Raw genomic sequence first — 11926 nt, 5'->3', positions numbered from 1 at the left:
TCGGCTTTTACGACAGGCAGGAAGGATAACGAAAGGTCCCCTTCCTGGGTAGCGTACTGTACTGTACGTGGAACTTTTCTCTTTTTTTCCCCTCTCTCTGTCTCTGGAGTCCCCGCTGGCCAGGCCCACGGGTCAGTGGCGCCGAGGGGGGGCCCTTCTCCGTGTCGACACGTGCTCCGATGCGGTGTTTGGTGTGGATGGGCGTAGCGTAGCACGTGGTTGGAGTCGGACATGGGAGGGAGGAGAAGCAGGCAGAGGGAGGGAGATGCGGTAAGACGTGACGCGAACCATTGGTGGCCCGTAGAGGTAGCAGTGTGTGTGGGGGCGTTTGTTTGACTGGCGACGCGGACGGCATGTGTCGCGGACGCACGCCACGATACAAAGGGTTTTACTAGTAGTAGGCACGGCGGTGGGGTGGGGGTGTGGTGGTGCCTGCCCTTATCTTTGCGTTTCTTTCGTTTTCGGCGTGCGATGCGAGGAGAGGACTGACTGGCTGGCCCAGGGAGGAATACCGTGTGGGTGTGGCTGGCGGAGAGGAAGGAAGAGAGAGAACGGGGAAAGTGGGAGGAGGTGCTGCGATTGGCCCGGCGCCAGGAGCAGAGCAGAGCAGAAGCAGATGAGCGCTGGGCAGGGCAAGGCATAGCAGAGGCAGGCGCGCAGACTTGCACAGGTTGACTCCGGGACGGGACGCCACACGCCACCGAAGCCGAGCGATGACAAGTCCCGTCGCGCCGGTTTGGCATTCCCTCGAACAGTCCCGACTCCCGAGAGACGCAGAGAGAGAGAGAGCCTTTCTTTCCTTCGGTCCTTCCTTCCTTTCCTCGCTTTGTATAATAGTAAGGCTGTGTCCAACAAGAACCCCTAAATAGTTCTGTTCGCTAAATTTAGCGGACGACGATCTCCTGTCTCCGTCCAACAAGGAGCGCTAAATCTTCCTCTAAATTTAAAGGATGTACTTGCACACCCCAAAGGTAGCGGCTCTCTGGTATCCGCTAAACGCTAGTTCTCTCTCCTTGCCACGCTGAGGTGGTCCCACACTCCCACTAGCGCTCACTCCTGAAGACACGCAACGTTGTCAGACAAGCTGGCCCCGAACAATAAATTATATTTAAGTTGGTACATTAGAGAGTATATAAGATATAGAGGATCGAATTTAGGGGATGTTGTTGGAGATGGAGAAAATATAGAGTACAGAATCATTTAGAGAGTGCTGTAAAGTACAGAGAATATTCCTTTAGAGGATGAAATTTAGAGGACGTTGCTGGAGATAGCCTAATGCCCCACGGTTCACGGCTTGGGTACTACCTATCGCGTTTTTGCGCACGTCTCCGGCGGTAGTAGTACGCGAACCCATGCGGCTGTATAAGATGGGGGCCGGGCCGGCCAGCCAGCACGGCGCTCGCTCGTGACTTCGTGCGTCAGTCCTGAACACTGTATCTGTATCGCTTCTACAGGCTACAGCACACCTACTCAGTACAGTATTTATTTCTCCTTTTTTTCAAATGTTATTGTACGATGGTGCATTCGTACTTGTTTTACGAAAGAAAGCAGATCGCGTGTTGCAGAACTTTCCTGTGTCCGGCACGTTTATTTTATATATGCCTGGCGCAGAGCCAGCCCGTGCTGCTCAGGACAGCTGAGACGAGGCTCCAGACTGAGAGCAGGAGAGTAAGTAATAGGCTCGCTCTGTAAAACGCTAGTGCTGCTGCTGCACGCCTGTACGTACCCTGTACTGTACCAATTGGGGCAGCCAGCTGGTGGGACCCGCGCAGCAAGGTGGGGAAAGCGAAGCAAACGTGGGCCCTGGGCGGGGCCGGCTGGGCGGCGGGACACGTGATGAAGAGGCAGGCTCAGCGCTTAGGCAGCGCGTTCGGCTATCCGCACTCATACTACTCTAAATTTATACTCTAAAAGTAATATTCTATTCTCGTCAGTAAGATTATCTACTCTATATCACAATTCTCCGCAGTCATATTTACTATATATCTCAACTCTATACCAACTACCACATATTATATTACTTTTTCCTACTTCTCAACTACCGGCTGTCCGCACCCATACCGGCTGTCACTGGGCCCCACACCGACAACCCCGTATATAGAGTGAGAGAGTGCAAGCGCTGAATATAGAGTTTTCGGTGTCCTCTATACATGTGCAGTCATCGGTACAGTTTACCGCTGCAGCTCCCGCGTCCACCCTAAAATCTTAGGGGAGCTTTTACAGCTCGCGACTGCGCCCAGCCTCATGTCCATCCGTGGATCGGCGGGGCGCAGGCGAGGCGAGAGAGCCCGTGCCGTCTCCCGCCGAACCGCGCCAAGTGCACATTGCATCGTCCGTCCCCGGCCCGGCTACCCCCGGAATCCGAGGGGCGCGGCCCCGTCACGTGTTGGCGGGAGCCGGGAGGTTGGCCATTGGGCTTTGGCTAGGCCTGGACGAAATACTCGTGGCTCGATAACTCGCTCGACTCGGGTCGTTAGTAGCTCGGCTCGACTCGACTTGTTTTAATTTTGTAACGAGCCAAGCTAGTATTCTAGCTTGGTTCTCTAATGAGCCAGCTCGGGTTAGCTCGTGAGCTAGCTCGCGAGCCAAACGAGTCAAGCCACAACAAAAAATTGTCTAGTCATTGGTGTCGTCTCATCTCTCATAGTCTTGTTTTCACATAGTTATGATATGTGATATGGACATGTGTGGATGTGCCATGTGCTTAAATATTTACATTATTGCATGGCTACATACCTACATTACATATTTAATATTTGATTATTAGTTATGGTTTTGTGAACTTTGTTTCTAGATGTTAGTGTTGTGCAATGAAATGTTACATGTTTGTGAAATGGATGATGAATTGCTTTATAATGATGCTTATTGCTATCTTATTATAATAAGGGTTTGTAAATCTGTAAGTTAATATATATTTGGCTATTTAATTTGATATTAAAAGTTAGAAGTTGGGACGATGATATGATAATAATATTATAAATTTTTTGGGTTTGTAGTGTTAAAAACTTAAAATACGATTTTTTCAGTTATATATATATATATTTATGTACATAGATCTTTGTATTTAGTTGTGTGGCTCGCGAGCCTAACAAGTTGGCTCGAGCTTCCTAATGAGCCGAGCCGAGCCAGATATTTAGCTCGTTAGTATAACGAGCCGAGTCGAGCTGGCTTGTTACAGTAACGAGCCATAACGAGTCGAGCTAGCTCGATATCCACCCCTAGCTTTGGCTCACGCGTTGGGTGCGCCTGCGCGCGGGACCGCATCGGCAGTGGAGGTTCGGTGGGAGCGGTCGCCGAGTCGGCCCCGCCCCCGCGTCCCCACGCCCACACGGGGAGACCGACCGAAAAAGCCTTCGCCATCACTCGCCATCGCCACCAAATAGCGAGCTCGTGGATAATTTGGGTGGACAAATGGGGAGAGCATGCTTGAGCACGATGCGTCCCCTCGTGGGCCCAGGTCGACCGTCACGCGAACGCGATTCGCTTTCGCATGTACTCACTCTCCCACGTACCGTCGTTGACGTCAACAGGTACGTGCCAGGAGGCCAGCGTCGATGAGAGCACACCATGAGATACGGCAGATAGACAGACAGAGATAGAGACAGAGAGAGGCTCGCTGAAGCCATCGCCTCCGGGCTCCGGGGGTATGCACGCCTGGTGCGCATACCATAAAAGCTACCGCCTACTTGCACGAAACGAAGCAGCCGTAATGGGATGGTGTATTGGAGCTGTGCAGATAGCCAGATATGCAGTGTGACCTGTGGGTGTGAGAGGTCACTCTCGCTCTCGCCTGTCGAGCCCAAACTAGCTGGTAGCACTCTCCAGCCTGATTAGCCGCCGAGATGTTACTTACCATAACTTCCAGACGACGGACTCTTCTCGACCCGCCTGCCTGTGTACGTACTACCGCCCAAACGGCACCATGTTTTATTCATTGGTCGAGGCCTCCACACTCGCATGCTACCCACCCAACACGACAACAACAACAACCAAACCCACCAGATCTGCCTGGCGTTCCCCCCTTACCTTCTGACCAAAGACGGCAAACACCGCAACAGAGATTAGACCCGGTTTACAGTAATCCACCCGCAACAGATATCTTCGTATAGTACTACATATATCTAGGAATCCGTTCCCATCCGCACTCGGCTACGGTACACCATGTGAGCAGCCAACGTTGACCGGGCGGGTTCCAGGAACGTGCTCAGTTTGTTCGATGGCGACGACGACGACGACCTGATCATGATTTATTCGCCTCCAGTTCCCTGCAACACGGGGACACAGGTTATCACGTCACAGCCGGGCTTTCGCTGGCGCGGCGGGCCTGAAGCTCGCGATCCCGGTGACCTCCCTGCCGGTCACCAGGCTGTTGATGTCGTACGTGCCCTCGTACGAGTAGATGGGCTCCAGGTCGCAGAACGCCTGTATGTAAACAGAGATCACCACATTTGTTGTTTGTTGTTGTTAAACATACATGGATTAAAAAAAAGGGGGTGGGGGTGGTAACTGATAGCTAAAGGCTCCTATACTACGAGTGGCTGGTCGAGGTGTAAAACCACCACCGGGAAAAGACGACTCCTACTAGATCGCTACCGCATACCTTGGCTACAAGGAAGTCGGCCAAAATCCCGTTCCCACCCAGCAGCTCTCGGCCAAGGGAGACCACCTCGCGGGCCGTCCTGGAGTTCCAAGCCTAAACAAAAAAACATTAGAAACGCGTCGTCACATCACAGCCAGGACCAGGAATAAAGCGTCGAGCGAGCGACTGAGTTATCAAAGCGAGAGACGGCCGTGCCAGCCGAGTCTGCAAAACACACTACAGACCTTCCCTAGGCTAGCGTGGCCCGGCGTCATTTTCCCCGACTCGTAGAGCTTGCAGAGACGCCAGCCGACGAGGACCATCGACTGGACGTTACCGAGCATCCGGGCGAGCTTCTCTTGGTTCAGCTGAAACGCCGCCAGAGGGACTCCGAACTGCTTCCTTTCTTTCAGATACCTGTTTCGATCGGTTTTTGTTTTTTTGTTTTTTACATGACAAAAGAAAAGGGGGGGGTGAAAGGATTGCCTGTGATGAAAGAAGTGTCAGAACGTATGGCGCCACGTACCGGTGGCACATGTCGAAGACCCCCATTGATATGCCAACCGGTTGCCATGCCACCATAATGCGTGAAATGGCGAGCACCTGCTTGCACACAGTGAGAATAGGCAAGCAGATTTACATCACCGAGCTTATAGTTTGGCACGGCAGAAGCAGAATCGGAAGAGTGTTGGCCGGTACCTTGCTGATGTCCTGAAACGAGTTGATGCCTGGCAACCGGTCTTCGTCAGGGACGAACACCTTGTTCAAAACTATGTCACCGTTCTGAACCATCCTGAGGCCAATTTTGTTCTCGATCTTTGTAGCTTTCAGGCCAGGAGCTCCTTTCCGCACAATGAACCTGGTGGAAGCGAGAAAACAAGGCAACGCAGAACTCGTCAGTGGAAACTGACTTTATAACACGAAGATAGGGTTGGCGCTTGAGACAACAGATTGGAAGAAAATATAGCGTGTTCATAATCGGTTGGATGCTTAAGTACAATGGTGGTCCAAGGCAAGATGATTTACCCATTTAGCTGTTGTGTGTCTGCATTCCTGGCTAACACGACGAGCACATCGGCGAAAGTACTGTTACCGATCCAGCGTTTTTGACCATCTATGTGCCACCCACCAGGTGCCTGTCCACGGTAAGCCAACACTTAAAGGCGCATAGTACTGCTTGGCAATAAAAAGAGATAGATAATCCAGCAATGTTGAATGCCGAGTGGCCACATCTGCACAGCTTAGTGCCTTCTAGGTTTTTGTAGGATTCGGGTCCAGTATGAGAATTCAGAAGCTTATGGCTTCACTTTTAGATTCAAATCCTTTTTCGAGGAAATATGTGTTTATCACACCTATTAATACACACAGATCAATGGATGATGTCAAAAGCAGTGGCTCTGGGTTCGACACAAACTATTGAATACAAGTAACCTTGTACATAACCCTGCGCTTCACTTTTGCTGCAAAAGGCAGGAAACGGACACGAAACCCGGACACCAATGAAATTGGGATGGACAAAATATCCTAGTTATCCCCAATTCTATATCTTATACTGGGGTGTGCCAAGGCCCAAGGGACAAATGAATAAACTAAAACGATGTAATACGCCTGTAGCCTTGTACAGACTGTATTGAAAGTCCTCCTTTATAGATTATTATAGTAAAACTCAAATACGTCAAAAGCTTCACCTTGGTCGCTATAGTTCTCAAGGAGCTCGCATCACTTCCATAGTTTGGCTCTGTCAAAGCCTACACAAAGACTCTTTTAGGAGAAGAATCTGTCATTTAAACATTTTTATGCTTAAGGATACTGTAACTTACCCAACAGCCAACAGTAGTAAGTTGAGCAAGGGATGGCAAGTACTTCTGCTTCTGAGCCTCGGATCCACAAAGAGCTGTTCTTCAGACAAAATAGAGAGACAGCAGTTCAGCTCCAGCACAATTGATAATGGTAATCAACAAAACTTCTTAACACAAGATAGTATGAATTAAAAAGAAATCCAGCTTCTGAACCTATTGTCACCATCGCAAGAGAGGAGTGCACCAGTATAAATGTGGAACAGCTTGCATCTACCCGTGCAATTTCTGACATAGTAACAGCACTGGCAGTAATGGAAAGTCCTGGGCACCCATAACCCTGCAGTAAGCCAGACCCGCATCAAACTTGAGAAATATTGGAGCACTAAAACATAAATATGTACATAATATCAAACTTAATATGATTCAACCCTCCACCGAAGAGGCAAAAAAAGGCATTAATGTTAAAGAACAGTTTATAGTAAGTGGTCATATATTCTGAAAACCTTTGGCAATTGACAACACTAGTCTCATGCAAACTAATCAGTCGATGTCATTTGTACCTATAACTCATATAAAAAAAATAGAAAGTAAAGTACTAAAGGGAACCATTAAAATAATTGCTCACCTTAAATTGATGTTAAACTGTAGATTCAAATAAATATTGCCCATACAGAGAAAGCTAATTAACATATAAAATGGCAGCGAAAATGTTGAGAAATCAATACCTTTATTGTACCACCAGCAACACCAAGGCTTGCAAGTTTAGGAATGGCATTAAATGGAAACTCTGCCTTTTCCCAGTACTGCAGTAGCGCATCAATAATGATTATGCTATTGTATAAAAAAGGTTGATGAGGAACTGCTTTAAGGACATTAGGACGTAAATCCAAACTATAATAAAAAAATGACTTATGGATATTTAGACTGTAATGCAAACTAACAAGGTATTATAAAAATGAAAGCATATTTGGCAATGACTTATGTCATAAGCAAACAGTTTCAGATAGTTAATACTCCAATTTAACATACCGCTGACATAATGGGAGCAATTTCTTTTTCCATAATACCCCTGACCTTCATCCTGATAGAGCGCTCTTCACTGGTCAGCAAATCATCAGACTGGTAATAATCCGAAGCTGCAAATGAGGGTGTACATACTCATAAGCCAGTAAATAATGCAGTATACTTGAAATTTGGTAATTGAAAGCCATGAAAATTAGCAAAGAAAACTGAACTTTAGGTATTAGGATTATATATATCTAGTTTCGCACCCCCTAAGCCAAATATAAGGTTGAGTAGTTTAATGCTTGCCCAGAAATGGTCGGTGTTATTAAGATATGTGTCTAAGCCAATTTCTTTCTAGCATGATAAGTTTTCTAGTAATTTGAGTCATAGATCAATTGTGTACTAATCTTTATCAACTTATGAGTTTAGTTATATACTCCATCACATAAAGGGTTGAACCCTACGTATAAATATAGAGACTTAGATACATATGCCTTGCGAAAGGGCCTCTAGCCAAGTTGGTTAGGTGGTCTGAGTAGCACTCCTCGGGTACTGAATTCAAACCCCATTGGGAGCGAATTTCAGTCCGAGGTTAAAAAAGGTCACTCGCTGGTCCCTGGTTGTGTGCACACGAGATGGACTGGCCTATGGGGGACGGATCCTTGTGTAGGGCTGGGAGGACTCAAATCACGAGTAAAGATCTGTCCTATAGAGGGCGGGCCCTCATGTTGCACGGGGGGACTAGCTTTTTGTGACCTTTCTCGATCAGGGCTTCGATTGAGCTTCTTAATATAATACCGTGGGGGCGATCTTTCCCCTACCAATCGAGTTTTTTTACATATGCCTTATGGAGTTATGGAGGGTGCAACGCTTTTGACCACCTCTAATTTTTGACATGGTAATCAGAGCTGTTAGTTAGACTCAAGAATCTAGCCACCACAACTCTATGACTACCTCCTCAACCACAAATTTCCTTGCCAATCATATTGTTGCAGAGAAGCTCAACAAGACGAACCATAACCTATGAAAGGCACAGGTTCTGACCGTGGTGCGAGGAGCGCGTCTAGAAGCCACCTCACTAGGACGTCACTGACGCCACAAGCTAAGATGAAAGTACAACAAAATGACAAGTCATCATCGCCAACTCTACCTATGAAGAGCGGTATGCAACCAATCAACAAGTACTTACATGCCTTATCGGCTAATCGCATCCATGGCCTAAAGAAGATCTATTTGCTGTATTTTTTGGGCCCTAATCTCATATCTCAGAGTGCAAGAAAACAAGCTACCGTGTCGAGATCAAGTACTAAAGCTGAGTACAAGACTTTGGCAAATACTACAACAAACATCGTGTGGACTCAGATCGTACTGGAATGATTTAAAGATTGAATTTTTTCCAAAGACAACGTGTGACGAGCTTAAAACCCCCAAGCCTCTAGGCCCATGGGTCATAGCAAATAAAAGCACCCAAAAGAGTCATAGCCGACCCCCAAAGCATGGGAGAACCTTAGCCGACCCCGCAGGATAATCTCCGCCTCGCCCGAGGGTCGAACCTTGGTGGCGAGGCGAGAACATCCAAGGGTTGGGCGAGACAGAGGCGAACTCAGGGCTTGGCCGAATCAGACACGATTTCAGGGGTCGGACGAATCGTACATGACCCGGGGGTCAATTGTACAAATTTGACTGCTCTGTACCTAGCCTCCACTACTGCAACAATTACGACGACGTGGCTCGGAATGGGGAGCGTCACTGTTTTGCCTAATCCACATACCCATTATGTCTAAATCAACTGTAGGCTCCCATTTCCCTAGGGGATGGGAAATGATGCAAAGGACTGACCGTGGGATATGGAGGGACGGGGGAAATGGACGGTACGAACGAACCATTCGTCGTGACAAGCCACTCAAGGGGCGTGCATCGCCACTACAGGTGACACTGTACTATTAACTCCAGCATGGATCCCCATCAGAGCCAGAAACGAACGTCGGTACGGGACACTGCACCCACACGTGGGACCGTCTTGAGCAGGATGAGTCTACAAGTAAGAAACCACAAGACAAACAGGTGACAGGAAAAAGACGTCACCAAATAGAGTGGACTGTCAGAAACCTTTCCTTTGATTCTTCTATTATTCTCCTCCTTCTCACGTAAACGAATACTGTAACTAGCCCTACCCTTGGGATGTAAAAGGGAGGACTGGCAACCGACGAATGGGGGGAGACAAACACATGCACACGCACATGAACCAGAGACTTGGGAACTTTTCCCTCTCTCGCCCAGCTTGTAATCCCTGCTATGAACAATCAAGAGTCGGTAGCACAAGCCACCGAAGACTAGAGTAGGGACGTTCCGCCGGAACCAATATAAACCCTTGTGTCCTACTTGCACATCATCCAAGCCCTAAAACGTGCATTACAAATTTACTAGCCGATGCTTGTTCGAAACAATGACAACGCGTCTATGGTTTGACAATATAGGAGCAAAATATTCGTCTTCAAATCTCGTGTTTCATGTCAGAACTAAACATATAGAGGTTGATTATCATTTAGGCTCCAATATCATCTCTTCTAGTGCAAGAAAACTACTATGTCTAGATCAGGTACTGAAGCAAAGTACAAGGCTTTGGCAAATGCTACAACAAAGATCATGTGGATTCAGATCGTATTGAATGAGTTAAAGATTGGAAGTCCAAAGACAACAAGTCTGCGGTGTGACAATATGGAAGCAAAATATGTCTTCAAATCTTGTGTTTCATGCTAGAACTATATGTATAGAGGTTCATTACAATTTTGTGAAAGAAAGTGCTACAAAGAAGCTTCTTGGGATAGATTTTGTACCCATTAGAGATCAGATTGTAGATGGCTTCACCAAAACTCTTTTGGTGCGTCAGCTAGAAAAGTTTAAGTACAGTTTCAACTTGAAAGTTATGATTGAAGGGGTTGTTAAGATGTCTGTCTAGGCCAGTTTTCTTTCTTGTATGCCAATTTTCTTAGTAGGTTGATTCATAGATTAATTATGTAAAAAATTTGTATCAACTTAGGAGTTCTAGTTGTATACTCCATCATGTAAAGGTTGAACCTTATATATAAATATAGAGACATTGGCGCTTTCAGGCACCACTACTTGTCGGAAACGAGGACATGAGCTGATGAGCACAGGTCATGGCTATGCATTGAAGCAATGAAAGTAACCCATCCAGATAAAGAACGAGCCTACCAAAACACTAACTATTTATTCTGTTCGCAACATTGCCAAATTGATGCTTCTGTAATTGTAATTCGGTTCTGAAGTCACAAATTCTAGAAAGCTGCATGATTCCAGGGTTGCACTAGGACTGCAACTGTTTATCTGCATAACTCTAGAACCAAACTCTGCAAGCCTAAAACTGCTGAGTACAAGTTCAGAAACATAGCCATTTATAATTGGAAAGCAACCTGCATATCTGCAGATGTTGGTATAAATGAGGCCAGTGCACTAATTAAGGAAGCAGCTGGAACTGCAATAAAGACCACCAAACAGTACCAAAACTAGACAACGGTACCAGGCGTTAAAATGGGCAGATAATTGGATAGTTAGCCAGTTATACTAGTACGAACGCCTCATCGAAATTGGTACCAAAAGATGGGCAAAACTAGCAGGCAACCACCGCAGCCATCCTAGCAGAGAATATTTACATTAGTCCTTACAGCACGCCCGATTCCACGGCGCAAAGATCATGATCCCCTCACTCAGTCATTCACTCACTCCTCGTCGCAGCGAATTGAGTGAGGAAAAAAAAAAGAATAAAGCTCTCACCGGACGGCGGGAAAATGGAGGCAGGCGTGGCCTGCGGGAACGCGAGGGAGATGTCCATCGCCGGGAGCCCGGCCTTGGCGCCGCCCTCGTCTTGCCCATCGCGGCCCGTAACTGCATAAAGAGACACGCCAATCATGCAACCAAAATGGCAGGGGAGAGATCACCCGACTCCGCACCGAACCGAGTCGAGCCCAGCACAGGAAGGAAGGAAGGAAGGCCGACCGACCTCGTTTGCCGGCCATCCCAGCGGCAGGGAGGGAGTCAGGGAGGGTGAGCGGAGTGCTGCGCGAGGCGAGGTTGTAGGAGCTCCGGCAGAGAAGCAATAGAGACGAGAGATTGAGGCAGTGCGATGCGAGGTGAGAAAGAAGAGTGGGAGACTGCTCTCGGCTTGATGGAGCAAGCTGGCTCGGCCCCACACGCAGTGGGAGGCCTGAGGAGTCAGCGGACGTAATCTTGAATATGGGATGGGCACACGAGGAGGACCCTGAATGTAGGAAGTTTGTAGGGAAAGAATAGGAATTTTGTTCCTATAGAAATCGGCACTGCAGTGCTCTTTGGTTGGCAGGATTACGGCGTCAGAAAATTGGAGGAAACAAATTCTTTGGAAGGCATTACACGGAAGAAAGAAAGAAAATATCCAGTCCGATAGTCACAGAGGCAGATACTATAGAGAGATGACTTTAACTTGATGAGTGCATCAGAATGATAGACATCGGTACGACAGCATAGCACTGGCCTGTTGGAATTA

At 47.6% G+C, this 11926-nt stretch overlaps 1 protein-coding gene across 1 annotated transcript; it reads right to left on the bottom strand.

Moving 5' to 3' along the window:
• Positions 1-3895: 3895 nt before the first annotated feature.
• On the bottom strand, positions 3896-11705 carry LOC100283936 (uncharacterized). Its single transcript, NM_001156834.2, has 13 exons — positions 11405-11705; positions 11179-11289; positions 7408-7514; positions 7104-7181; positions 6592-6715; positions 6400-6473; positions 6268-6327; positions 5606-5715; positions 5279-5438; positions 5106-5182; positions 4825-4996; positions 4601-4693; positions 3896-4422 (listed from the first exon to the last, which is right to left on the bottom strand). Exons 1-13 carry the CDS (start codon positions 11418-11420, stop codon positions 4294-4296), a joined length of 1311 nt encoding a protein of 436 aa, NP_001150306.2. The 5' UTR covers positions 11421-11705; the 3' UTR covers positions 3896-4293.
• Between the last annotated feature and the right edge of the window lie 221 nt (positions 11706-11926).

The sequence above is a fragment of the Zea mays genome, chromosome 3 (assembly GCF_902167145.1).
Source record: "Zea mays cultivar B73 chromosome 3, Zm-B73-REFERENCE-NAM-5.0, whole genome shotgun sequence".
In the NCBI taxonomy this organism is placed as follows: Eukaryota; Viridiplantae; Streptophyta; class Magnoliopsida; order Poales; family Poaceae; genus Zea; species Zea mays.
Note: the sequence above shows the minus strand (reverse complement) of the source record. Positions and strands in the feature narration are given on the sequence as shown.